Below are 14,073 nucleotides of genomic sequence, written 5' to 3' on the forward strand. Positions count from 1 at the left end.
TTTGTGCATGTCTAGACAGCAACAAGATCGGCTAGTCTCCAGAGGTGGCAAATATACATCTGGCAAACCGGAGAATGAATAAAAGGTGAACAGCAGATAAACAAACAGCCAATCAGAGCCCGAGCAAGAGGCGACAGGCGAGCGCTCATTGGTCGGCCACACCACGAGTTCTAGTTCTCATTGCGGAGCTATCACTCTCCCTTTTCTGGGTTACTGTAATTTTGGGTCAAGCAGACTGTCCTCCGTTTATCTCGTTTCTGCCCTTCTGCCTATCTTCGGTGAGTTATTGAGTAAAAATTTTCCCTCCCACAGGTGTTTCATCAGGGGTTTTTTTTGGCGCGTTGGAGCGTCGCGTTACCGCTTTATAAGTCAGCATCGTCGCTACCGTCTTCCTCTTCATCCTCCGACAGCGCCAGCCAGCAAGCAGCTAGCCTGCCGGGGCTAGTTAGCACAAAATTAATTAACATATTGACAAAACAGCCTCCATTACACACAAAAAGCGCCGAGGCGACTGACTTCTCTCCTCTGTTTGCCGCTCACAGCATCACAGCACCGCTGCCACAATGACGGAGGCGGAGGCGTTAGAGAACAAGCAGCAGCAGCGCAAGTCCAGCAACGGGGATGTTCTTCCAGAGAGCGCCAGAGAAGACGCGTTTGATCACACGTACAAAGAGAAAGAGGGCCCAAAACCTCCCCGGATCATCGTATGGAAAAATGTCATACTGATGACTCTGTTGCACATAGGAGCCTTGTACGGCGTGTTCGTCGTACCTTCAGCATCTCGTTTGACCTTGCTTTGGTGTAAGTGCGAAAAGAAAATTGCCTGTTACACCCCCTTTTCTCCTTTTTTGCATGTTGGTTTTGTTTACTTATTTAGTGGAAATCATATTTTATCAAATCAACAGCTGTTATGTCAGCAGCACGCCCTGCTTTTCTCGCCGGTGGTGAATGCAAATAGGCGGCTGCATATATCTGTGATCCTCCCAGCATCCTTCATGGAGATGGAGGATTATAGATCAGGAATAAAGTCATCAGAGATTACATGTCACAGCACGTACCTTTAAGATGGGCTGTCAGGAAAATAAACTGGCCTCCTTAATGTCAGTTTTTTAAAAATAAAGGTCAAGTAGACAAATGAAGAATAGCTGGATAATTAGCATAAACTGCACTTTATTTATACAGTTTCTTCACTGCTGTGTCACAACTCTTTTAGCTTTTAGTCTTTCATGAACTCAACCATGAAATGTTTTTATTATTAGATTTGGCTTCTTTTACACTGTAAAGGACACAGCTTTACACTGTAATCTCCTTGGGAAACAGACAGGCCAGTGCTAACCAGGTGACCTGAGGGAAATTGTGCACAAAATCTAATCAAATCCCAAAGAGCCTTTTGGATCAAATTGATAAAGATTGTGGTAAACAAATACTCTAGTGCTTTAACAATTTATGCTATTTGGGGGGAAAAAACAGAAACGCATCTGTCTCGTGATCTGTCACTTGTTGCTGGATGTTCTTCCCAGCCCTAACAATAACAGTGCAATTGTGCAGAAAATAATGCACAAACACTGCAGTGTGCAGCATCTGTGCAACAAAGTGCTGTTGACATGAGCACAAAAGTAGGTCAAACTAATTTGCCCATGTGTTTCTTTCCACAGCTGTACTTTGTTTTTTGATAAGTGCGTTAGGAGTCACTGCAGGAGCGCATCGCCTGTGGAGTCACAGATCCTACAAGGCTACATTACCTTTAAGGATTTTCCTCAGTGTAGCTAACTCCATGGCATTTCAGGCAAGCAAAAATGACTGTTCTGCTGACACATCTTTTTAGTATACAAACACACACTTATGACCTGGAGCCAAGATAATAGCAGCTTTTGTTTCACTATAAGTACCGTGCTGTGTCAACAGTGTGCATAATCTTGATCTTAATTCCAAACCACAGAATGATATCTTTGAATGGGCTCGAGACCACAGGGTTCACCACAAATACTCGGAAACAGACGCCGACCCTCACAATGCCGTCCGTGGCTTTTTCTTTTCTCATATCGGCTGGCTGTTGGTACGCAAACACCCTGATGTGATCGAGAAAGGACGCAAGCTGGAGCTCACCGACCTGCTAACAGACAAAGTTGTCATGTTTCAGAGGAAGTAAGTGGCATGATTAAGGTTCAGACTTCACACTGCATCTAGTTGCTAAAAAAAACAAAGTGCAATGGGTGCAAATAGCAAGACAGTAGTGTTGCAGTTTCTATAAATATAAGTAAACGTTAGAGTACTGCTGTGGAGATGTTTTCATAATGGCAAGCTGTGTTAGTCATTCTGGTTTAACAAGATGACAATTACTAACGTAAGATTCACGGAGAGCAGGCCTAAATGGAAAATAGGTCAAGTGGAAATAAAGGGAAAAAAAGTGAGCATTTTCTTATCTGGCAAACAGAGTTTTTGTATTTAAATAATTTGTTTTTTGCTGATACCTACTCTCGCTATCTCCTCAACAGGTATTACAAGCTCTCCGTGCTGGTCATGTGCTTTATTATCCCAACAATCGTGCCTTGGTACCTGTGGGGGGAGTCTCTGTGGGTGGCCTACTTCGTCCCAACTCTGCTTAGGTACACCTTGGTGCTGAACGCTACCTGGCTGGTCAACAGCGCTGCCCACATGTGGGGAAACAGGCCCTATGACAAGAACATCAACCCCAGAGAGAACAAGTTTGTCACTTTCAGTGCTATAGGTATGAACAACACCCCAACACATGCTCATGGCAGAAATTACACACCAGAATGTACAGCACAGGACAGCGAATGCTTGTATAGGGATATTTTTAAGTATTTTTTAAGTAAAATTGAAGAAGAAAAGCCAGATTTTTAATGTAAGTTTGTTACTTCGGTATAGCGTCACCTTCAGAGCAAATGTAATTACATTGTACATGATACATGCCCTCGTTTTGCTTTTATTTGACTGCACAGTTGCGTCAAGCGTTCAGTGCAGTAAAAGTCAAATCATCCAATTATGCTTAAACAAATTTGCTAACCAGTGATTATCATCTCTCTCTCCCCTATAGTTTCTGTTTTGCCCTGTCTTCCTATGCTTTCTCTTTTTTCTTTTCTCTGTCCCCTCACCTCGCAAACGGTCGTGGCACGTGGCTCCCTGTTTCTCCCTGGTTCTTCTGGAGGTTTCCTGTTAAAAGCGAGTTTTTCCTTCCCACCGTCGCCGACAGCTTGCTCATAGGGGATCTTCCGATTGTTGGGAATGCCTCCTTAATACTGCAGGGTCGTTACCTTGCAGTATAAAGTGCCGTGAGGCGGCTGTTGCTGTGATTTCGCGCTATATAAACGAACTTGAATTGGACTGAATTGAACTAAAACAAAAGGAACGACTTTTACAGGCCCATGTAAACATTTTATTTACCAGATGTGCTAAATGGTGGATAAAATGTTTAAAAACAAAAAGTACATACTTGATTTGAACCTATTTTATTAACGATTTTTACCTGATTACCACTTTTGTCCACCTCCTCCCCTCACTATGCATGCACCTTGTTCAACCAGTAGGAGTCAGCAGTGCAGTGACAAAGAGCACCCGATAGATATATCAAAAGAGCTGGATATTCTAAGATGGCACCCAGCTATTCACCCCATAGCAAGTTAAGTCTAGTTTTAGAAGAGGCACAATTTAGCAGCTGTATCTTTGGTAATGATTATGCAGGGAAGAAAGTCATCTTTTGTTAGGGAACATCACACGATGTCACCAATATACCACCACAGTCTGTCATTGTTCCTGCAGTTGCTTCTGAATTGTTTATTTTAGGGATGCAACTGCTGTGCAATTCTCGGATGATATTAACATTTAAAGCATTTTAGTCGATTCCAATATTTTTTTGTAGTATTCCTTTTCCTTTAAATAACTGAACAGTTTTAAAAGCTGTCAGCTCGTCACACCAGGTTCAAACAATTAGTCAGTGCAAAACTGAATTAATGCAGCAGTTAGCTGTCCGACACTGACTATCATTTTATATTGGTGAACAAGGCCAATGCCAATCTCTTGATCAGTTTTTCATAAAGAATTTATCAGAATTTAAATGTAGAATTTATGTGCATAAAACCATATAAACTCCTAACAGTCAAAGCCTGGAAGACACAAAATCACTACAAAGCTACGTGGTTGCAAAAAAAGTTTTTCTTCAGGGGGAAAAATGTTTCACAAGGTTGTAGACGTTCTACAACCTTTAGGCAAGGTCCACATGGCCAAGCTTTAGTTGCATTAGCTGGCTGGACACACACTAAAATAGGATAAGATAAAGATAAAGGGTATAAAAAAACGCTGTTATCAACATTTTTGGGTAACCCAGTCTTTCTTCATCAGGCTTTGTGCATACAGCTATAAAAGGAACGTTAGCTAATCAAGGACTACCTACTAAACTCGAGCCAAAAAGGTCATGGAGGAATAAAAATAGAGCACTGCTGGCTGAAACATTTATTTCGCTGTCTCTCAGTGTGTACCGTTGGCAGCAGCACATGAGAGCTTTCCAACTTTCAGCTTGAGATAACATGATGATGAAGATGTGCTTTTAGGTATAGTTTTAGTATAGTATAGGCCTAGTCTAGTTATTTACTAAGATAATATGACAACGGAAATAAATGTAATTGTAAATTTCTTGTTTATACACTGAGCTCTGCTCTAATCAGCTGGTTATGTTTGTAGCCAACAGGGAAATTGAGTTTCAGGTGGACAAACTATGTAAGATCACCACTCATGATTGAAGGGTGTTTCCCCTTGTCCCTTCTTCTTCCTTATCAGCCAAATAGCAAATATTGGCTGATAGATCGGCGGTTGATATATTGGTCGGGTTGTTCAATAGATCAATACGTTTTCAAAGCTCAGAATTGCTGGCTGCAGTATTAGTTAAAAAAGGACCTATGTGCTACTGCGTCTTTACTCTCTAGTTGTGTGGTATTACCATGGTTTGGCTGAAGCAGGTTTGCATCTAGGGAATATCATCAGGAGAAGAATGAAACCAAACTTATAAACATTAGAATTCTGGTTTGACAGCCTTTTTTTTTCCCTTTTATTTTGGTTTGTAGTACACCTCATAAGCAGGCAAACACCGACAAAGCTCAGAGACGATCTGAAAAGTGGGTGAGGTGGGATTATAAATACTGCAGGGAATGATTAGAGAATGGAAAGGAGGGAAGCGCGGCTCAGGTGACTTTACAGGTGGGAAAAGCAGACAGGTGGGAGCAGCAGTAATGACATCACAGCCAGTGGTATCGAACCACCCAAAACCTGTGACAACACCACAGGCTACCTGTAAACACAGATCCCAGCAGTGAAACAGTTGAAGAATCTTCTTTTTCTTTTAAAGACTGAAAACTGAAAACATGGAACGCGTTGCAAAGACGGCTTTTGACTGAAATCCAGTTTTACATGTTTTTTTAATCGTTCATTCCTGTTTCCTGTGCTTTGCAGGTGAGGGATTTCACAACTATCACCACACGTTCCCATATGACTATGCAACCAGCGAGTTTGGCTGCAAGTTGAACCTTACCACTTGTTTCATCGACTTCATGTGTTTCTTGGGCCTGGCCAAAGACCGCAAGAAGGTGTCCCGTGAGCTAGTCCTGGCCCGGATACAGCGCACCGGAGACCGCAGTGGCTAAGATCGCTAAACTGTGGTCAGCTTCAAGGCAAAACGACCGATATGAAGAAATTCCACAGTCCTTTGACAGCTATACATTTCTCATTCTCTGAGGATTAAAGTCAGCTTTATAAGGGCCTTGACCACATTTTTGCTTGTTTTTGTGGTTTTTGTAGCTGTAACTAAACAAATTATTCAAGATGAAAAGAAAAAAGATGTTTCAGATTTGAATTAGATGCATTTTAAAAGTCACCTCCATTTTCCGCTGTTTTGCCACTTTTGGTGTGCATTCTTCATGCAAGATCAGTTATGTAGCCGATCATTTTTATGTAAGTATGAATTAATTATTCTTCAAAACTGACAAGGAGTGGAGCACTTAAATATGGAGTAACATTTTAACTGTTAAGGTACATTACTGCTTCAAGAGTGTTGCCTTTATTGTAGTTTACAACAAGTTTTCAACTGTTCTCATAAATAGATTTAATTTCTGAGCAGTTTAGATTTGAAATGAAGAGGTGAGAGGTCATGTTTGTTTTGCTTTTTGCAAAAAAAAAAAATAAATAAATAAATAAAATGCTTGCTTTAATGAAATATGAGAGAATACTGAGGGAACCCAGACCTTCTTATTAGCCTGAGCATTCTGACAACCAGTAGGCCAAAGCTTTACACAACCTGCAGGGTGCAACACTGTGGTTGCTTTTAGCAGAAATCTACACTGGATATCTATTGAGAAAAGTTCAAGCACTTTGAAAAAGATTAGCTGTGCGATAATTGGACGGAGTTTTCTCGCGATAATATAGGGAATTTGTTTAACATTAGAATGAAACTGCCGCTTAGCGTAAGCAGTTAATGAGAATTGTAACTTTACCTTAGAAAGATAAAAAATTTCACTGAGTTTTTGGGTGCTGGATGAATATATCATTAGTGCCAAGAGCGTGTCAAATGACAACATTTTTACAACCATCTCTGTGGTCCACTAGAGCACACTAAGTCGCCTCTTTGCATAACATGATTGTTGGAGTTGTTGTTTTTTTTTAACATTGTGGCATGAGCGGCTTTTTGCTTAACTGATTTTATCCAACTTGTGTGACTATTTTGTCCTTAAACATCTGCAGCATAGAGCTCCCTGATAGGTGTAGCAGCCAGTCATGTGGCAGTTCTGGCGTTACAAAACAACATGTCACCCATGCATGGCGATATACTGTAGTAGGTGTTGTAGTGAGGTGTTGTGTCGGTGACTGTGAAGGCAGAACTGCGTCTATTTTTGTAACGTGCTGTGGAGCTGCATCGCTTTGGATCATCAGAACCGTTGGCGCCGCGTTGATTTCCGAACAGGGTCTGGTTTCCCTTTGATGTGCTACAAAGGTCGTTATTTCAGAATTTTAGGTGCATCAGTGTTCATGTTAATCTTTGATTCTGATGTGTGGAATGCATAGATTATTTATGTGTTTAATTGTTTTTTCTTTCTTATCGACTTTCAAAAAAAAAAGCAAAAGAAAATATTGTTCGAACCTGATAAAAATATTTCTGCATTCCAATATTTGGCTGACAGCCTTGTAAAAATATATCTTTAAAAAAAATCTGAAAACTGGAGCAATTGTTCATTTGTTCTTAAGAGTCAGGATCAACCTAATGCCTTATGACTTGCATCCATTCCTTCGCTTCCTGTCAGTTGAGTCAAAAATGCTCGAGTACCGCAAAACAAATTTGACTTCTGAGTTCCGTGTTTACACTGAGTGGAACATTGTTTTTCTCCTAAAATCATGTTTAATTTTAGGCAAACGTAGCATGGCAACACTGAGGAAATGTACATGCAAACGGAGGATAGGATTTAAGCGTAAAAGAGTCCGGTACAAAATGAAAAGCTGGCGAGAATGTTACATCGTGAGGTTTAAAGCTGCAGTGCGAAACTTTTGCTTCCCTTTTATGGCCGTGAGAGCAGTTGTGGCGATCTGTGTTGCCCTAGCCGTTGATCACTTCTTCCTTTTTTTGAGATTGTGATCCTGCCCATGAACGCATTGGCTTTCATAGGGTTTTCCATCATTGCTTTGTCATTGTAGCTATGCCATGGGTGGTGAAAGCCGAAAGCAGGCAGACCAGCAGTAAGACTCCCAGTATAAAATGGAGCACCCATCAATTGCAAAAGTATGAAAAAGGAGCTGGGTGGAAGTAGGTTGCTTGTTGTAGAGACGGCAACTGAAAACTGGCTTTAAGATCCATGTATTTGTAAGTTAGATGTATATCAGTGGATCATCTTGTTTGGGCTTCCTGAGCTAATGCTATATTTGATATTTAATCCTTTAATTTGACTAAACAGATTTATCCATTAGGCTTACCCAGCTCCGTGAATGTAAATTAATTACTATCCAAAGGTCTCGCACTTTAGCTTTAACTTGGGCCCTGATAGATGGATGGTGCCAGCTTCTCTCAACTCATCACAGCATCTCGGCATAAAAACTTAAAACAAAGGTGCTGTCGTGAGGACATCATTAGAGCACTTACCAAAACAGATGGCATTATATACTATTACAACAACGCCGGCTGGCCAGAGCACCAAAAGCAGCGTTTTCCTAATGAGGAGAGAGAGGGGTCGAGCTGTTTTCAGTCTGATAATGTCTACTGTATTAAAAATCTGAAATAAATTCACAATATTTTCAATACACTTGTAATTCCATTAACAGTTGTTGCTCATTTATTTCTGTTTTCACTCTCTGTGTCTTTGGGTTTTATGATTCTAAATAAATTTGCGCTGTGCATGCCAAACATTTAGAGTAGTTCCATGAGACATTTTGGTTTACACATACTTAGTTCTCGCTTTCAGAATGGTTTTGTAGTTGGTGTCAGGAACGAAGCTAAATACGCCTGTGATTTCTAAACATTTCCTGGATATTTTGAATTGGTTTTCAAGATTTTAACTCCATAAGGACGTCTTATGGAGTTAAAATGCTTCTCGTTGTTGTTACTGCTGTCTTCTATCTTGAAATCCTTCACTAAAGTAACAGAGAAATAGTAAGTAACACCTTAAGCACTCATTGAAGAGATTTAGTCTCAGCGATATAGATTTAACCTCGAAAGTGAGTAATTGGTGATCTCCTCTCTTTCACGTCATGGTAAAATTTATATTTTGGGATTTGTAAGATTACCAGAAGCCACTGGGCTTTCTGATCTTCATTTAATAGTCAATAAAATAAAATTGATTTATGAGAGGGGGAAATGTATTAGCTACGCCCCAAATGTATAAATCTATCTTATAATTTATGTTCAAATCTTAAATCTGTCCATTAACTCTTGGAAATGAAGGATTACACATTTAAATGCCTTGTCTGTGTCTACAGTTGTGGTCAGAGTTTTACATCCACTGATCACAGATATGAATGTCATTATAATTTGGGGCTTTTAATAATCTCTTTCGAATGATTTCATTTTCCAGGGTGGAATTATTGTACAGCATATATTTTAGTGACTTTATAAATTAAGAATTGGGTGGACAAATTTGAATTTATTTTGGATTTTCTTTAATCCACATAGTGTTAAAAAATATACATACAAATATGTACATACACTCATTTAAATCTTAATAAGTGCTGCTAAAGGTGCTTCAGTGTTGCTTAACTTGACAAGGCCAGGGTTTATTGCTTTCTCATTAGTAGTTTCTCTTAAAAATTATTTGTTTGACAGCACTCATTGGATCGACTAACAATCAGAACAATGAAAGCCCAAGACTGTCAGGATCTAAGAAATAGAACTGAACATTTACACAAGTTGGAAAGGTGTCTTCAAACAACTATATGTAAATACAAGTTATTCACATGTGTCACCACTGCCAAGGTGTATACCAGGGGTGGGTGCCTCAAGGGTCAGTGTCCTGCATGTTTTAGATGTGTCCTTGATCCAACACAGCTGATTTAAATGACTAAATGACCTCCTCAATGTGTCCTGAAGTTCTCCAGAGGCTGGTAATGAACTAATCATGTGATTCATGTGTGCTGACCCAGGGTGAGATCTAAAACCTGCAGTACACTCCAGGCCTTGAGGGCCTGGAGTGTACCCCTGGTCTAAACTCTTGCGCTCAGATGAAAGAAAATTGGGTAGGATGTTCAGGGACAATCTAGGAACCACCAAGGCTCAAGCCTGCTGTGAGATGGAAACTGCTTTAACATCAGTGCGACTGTCCACAGTAAAGCCAGTTTTATATGGCCATGAACTGCAAGGGTGCTGACCAAAAAGGAAGTCTCTCTTTCAAAATTGAGAGGTTCAAACTCAACTGAAATTTTCAGATGCCCACATGAACGAGCAAAATGCCTTATGGAGAAAGGTTCTATGGTCAGACAAGACAAAAATTAAGCTATTTAGCCATAGCGACGAGATATGTTTGGATGAGTAAACGTGAGGCTTTCACACCTAAGACCAGTGTACCAGCTATCAAGCATGGTGGTGGTAGCATCACGCTCTGGGCTGTTTTGCTGTAAAGGTACATCGCACAAAGTGGAGAGAATAATGACAAGCAGGATTAACTTAAAATTTATCAACGTCACCTCAAATTAACAGCTAGATAGTTGAAACTTGAGACCAAACACAAATCAAAACTGATTTTGGCAAGCATGCTAACTTTAATCTTCTGGAATGGCCTTCCCAAAGCTCCGACCTTGTGGTCTACACTTAAAAGCCAGATCTGTTGAAGAAAACCAACGAATTTAAAAGACCACTACCAATTCTGCCAAGACATTTAGTCAAATATGCAGCTAGGATTATATAAGAAACTGGTAGAGGGCTACCAAAAGTGTCTGGTCACGGTGCAGTTTGCAGACATTTAGCCAGATCCTAGTGGGGTGTATGTATACTTTTGACCCTGTGGATTAGAGAAAATCCAAAGGAAATTCAAACTTGTTCACCCAATTATTGTTTTTTAAGTCAATAAAGACATATGCTATACAACCACTACACCTTAGAAAATTAACTGTTCAAATAAACATTTAAAAGCTCAAATACAAGGACATTCATGCCCATTATGAGTGTATTGACCCTTCTGACCACATCTGTACATCAACTTCATTTTGAGTTTAAAATATGTCGAAATGAAGGTTTTTGACATCGCAGTGTTAAATTGTCTCCAGTGATATCATACTCCATAACCCTAACCAAGTGCGAGTGTCTGTGAAGAAGCCAGCTGGAATGGTTTGGGGAATGGCATGTTCCTGGTTGCCTTTGGGCTTCTGTGGCAAAGAACTCATCCAGTGTGCTGCTGGCATAAGTGATCAAGTCAAATATAACCTCTGCCTGATTTCCACAGTCCAGAGAGGAATGTAGGACCAGTGTGGTCACAAGAGACCAGTTTAACATGTCAGACTGTACGAGGTTAAGGAGTATGTGTCTCAAAAGAGTGATTGCAAAATCTAATCATGCAATTTTATGCATTTTTTTTTTGTCTTTGTTCTTTATTTGCTCTGTAAGTGAAGGGTTGGAACCTCTTAAGTGTCATTATGTTGTTTGTGTATTAATGCCACATGACATTATGGAAAAAGTCTAATAAAATGTTGAAGTTTTACAGTCTTTATTTGATTATTTTGTTTTTTCCACCATCTTCCATTCCTGATTTAGAAGCATGAATTGCAAACCAGCCCCTGCTCATTTCGATCCTCAGATGGACCAGCCAAAGGGACACGAGTAAAAGACCTGCATTTCCAATTTTGCCCGTAATTTTTTCTTATCATCACAGCGTGGACAGACAGGAGGCAGACTGGGTGAATAAAAAGCAATCTGTTTATTCTGGCTATTGTACAAAAAGTCTAAAGCAAAGTTCATAAATAAAGTGGTGAAATCCAATGACACACAAGTGCACACAACCAGAAACACACAAGGGAGGTTAGCAGACACAAAGGCAAACACTGATGGGAAGACAACGCTTATATTTTCATACACATGAGGGTAATTAGCAGAAGTGGATGCGGGTGATAGTAATTGAAGACAAATGAGGCAGTAGAAGCCAAACTAAACACAAGTCACTAGAGACGAGTAACTACCAAAATAAGACAGGAATAAATACAAATACAGACAGTAGCTTCAAACTAAAGGGAAGCAAAACAAAACACAAGGAATTAGACGGGACTGACTGAAAACTAACAGACTAGGAACAAAAACTAAAAGCTAAATCAAAAGAATGGTCACAGCGACAAACTAACAAACACTATATATATATATTTATATGTGTGTGTGTGTGTGTGTGTGTGTGTGTGTGTGTGTGTGTGTGTGTGTTTAAAATAACAAATAGCTATTTAATTCAGATGATATAATGAAAATGCAAGTGCATTCACCTCTTACATATAAAAAGAGAGACAATGCATTGTCACAGACACTGGAAATACTGAACATTGTTGTGCCATATACTTAATACTGTCTGATTATATTTTCTATTAATGTGTCTCTGTAACATAACAATAGTTAAGAAAAACAGAGTAAAATAAAAGCATATTTTTCCTCTGAAAAGCACAATGACAGAATTATAATTGTTGGTAGACAGGGTTTGAACTAGTTTGTGTTTGCAGATAGGGATTATGTGTTTTTTCTTCTTAACAGTATGCAAAGAATATATTTTTAAATGGGACTGGGAGAGGACTAAAGTAGTGTAACTTCGAAATCCCAGTTGAGTGGCGTCTGGAGGCATCATAATTTTATTAACTATGAATCCATGTCATCGTCCTGCACGACTGCATCCATTCGAGTCAGCCCATTGCAGCTCTACTAAAATCTGAACCTAAGTTACCAGTGAAGGCTCAGCACGTCATGACTCAGCACGCTTCTGTGGTGTGATGTGGGGTGGTTTAAATTGCACGATATTACTGTCACACTATTCTGACATGACCGAGGTTACTCCAGTACAAATTCCCAAAACATTCACACCACGCACGTCCCGCAGCATCTGACTGAGAGCGACCAATCAGAGGGCGTGATCCTGACTTCTGATCCCTGTGGCCCCATAGAGGAAGGGCGGGTGAAACACCTGTGCCAACTTGCAAACTTACTGACACTGAACACTCGCGGATTGCAGTGAATTTTAATGAGTTGTGTAACGCTCCTCTAAGTGTGCAAATTGGGTCAGATAACAAACAAACAGGGGGAAAAAACCCCAAATCGTTAAGTGCAGACTTTGATGCATTCACGTTCTTTGTTGCAAACAGGAAAACGGATCAACATCTAAAATAGTTTACCTGAGGGCACTGATGCGGGAAGCACCATGATAAACACCCATATTTACCTTCAGTAGAGCAGCTTGACTACGCTACACAGAGCCCTCTGCTGTTCATAGTGAAAATTGCTTAGATAACCAAGATAACAATAGCACACTGTGAAAACAACTGCTTCTAAGATGTAAAAGCAGCAAACTTTTAAATATTTGCTCTCATTGTTCTCTTCCAAAGTGGGATAATATATATTGAAATAGTGAATAACACTTTGAACTGTTTAGTTTTTGTGTAAATGTTGGTATGACAACACATTTTGATGGTTGTTTTCAATTTAACAGTGAGCATCAGAGGAAGAACCAGTTTTCAACTTTAAAAGTCATGTATACACAATACACAACATGACTTAATACATGAAGCAATACAAGAAGCTGTGGAGCACCTTTTTATTTATTTTTTAATAAAAAAAAATTGTTTTTTTTATTGCACGAGTAAAGGACTCAGACACTATATTGGCAGCACTACTCCCTCACACTAAGAAGTCTTTTGGTTTGAATCCCGTCTCTGGTTTCCGTGTGGGGTTTGCATATTCTCTTTCTCTGTGCGCTCAGTCTGGGTACTCTGGCATCCTACTATTGTGCAAAGACATTCATGAGGTGAGGTTAATTGATTTTAAATTGGCTGTAGTTGTGAATGTGAGCGTGAGTAGCTGTCTGTCCCTGTAAGTGTTAGCCCTGCAATGGATTGGTGACCTGTCCGAGGTGAACCCTGCTTTTTGTCCAATGACAGCTGGGATAGGTTTCAGCCGGCCTGTGACTGTGGATACTTTGAATAAGATAGATGGAGTGAGGAGATCACCGATTAAAGAGATCAGAGTTCAACTGTTTTGCTAAACCACAATGTCATTGCCTTATTAGATGTAGGTACCAGTGACATTGTGATCTCTAGTGACAGTATGGAAGAGAGGTTTATATACTTAGCATCAACCCTCCAAAGCAATGAAGTGTGTGCAAGAGAATGCAGACAAGGTGGACTGGGTGGAGATGAGTATTAAAGGTAATTTGCAGCAGAAGGACAGCAGCAAGAGTGAAAGGAAAGCTTTACAAGATAGTAGAATGATGAGCTATGGAGAATGGTTTGGAGAAAGGAGGCAGAGCTGAAGATGTTAAAGATGTTCACTGGGGGTGATGAGGAGAGACAGCTCCGGTTTAAGAGTTTGGAGGCAAAGAGGGATAGTGGATATACTGGATAAAGGATGTTGAA

The 14,073-nt window shown here is 40.0% G+C and overlaps 1 protein-coding gene across 1 annotated transcript; it reads left to right on the forward strand.

The window, feature by feature from the left end:
- The first annotated feature begins 120 nt into the window (after positions 1-120).
- scd (stearoyl-CoA desaturase (delta-9-desaturase)) lies at positions 121-8,301 on the forward strand. The gene is made up of 6 exons (XM_080874025.1): positions 121-278; positions 543-801; positions 1,656-1,786; positions 1,940-2,145; positions 2,496-2,728; positions 5,464-8,301. The coding sequence occupies exons 2-6, from the start codon at positions 564-566 to the stop codon at positions 5,652-5,654; spliced, it is 999 nt and encodes a 332-aa protein (XP_080730151.1). The 5' UTR covers positions 121-278; positions 543-563; the 3' UTR covers positions 5,655-8,301.
- Positions 8,302-14,073: the final 5,772 nt, after the last annotated feature.

This window comes from Rhamphochromis sp. 'chilingali' (assembly GCF_963969265.1).
Source record: "Rhamphochromis sp. 'chilingali' genome assembly, chromosome: 22".
Classification (NCBI taxonomy): Eukaryota; Metazoa; Chordata; class Actinopteri; order Cichliformes; family Cichlidae; genus Rhamphochromis; species Rhamphochromis sp. 'chilingali'.

Coding starts and splice junctions, on each gene's coding strand:
- scd (XM_080874025.1), top strand. CDS start 564: ATGACGGAGGCGGAGGCGTTAGAGAACAAGCAGCAGCAGCGCAAGTCC. Junction 802..1,655: donor TCGTTTGACCTTGCTTTGGT/GTAAGTGCGAAA, acceptor TTCTTTCCACAG/CTGTACTTTGTTTTTTGATA. Junction 2,729..5,463: donor TGTCACTTTCAGTGCTATAG/GTATGAACAACA, acceptor TGTGCTTTGCAG/GTGAGGGATTTCACAACTAT.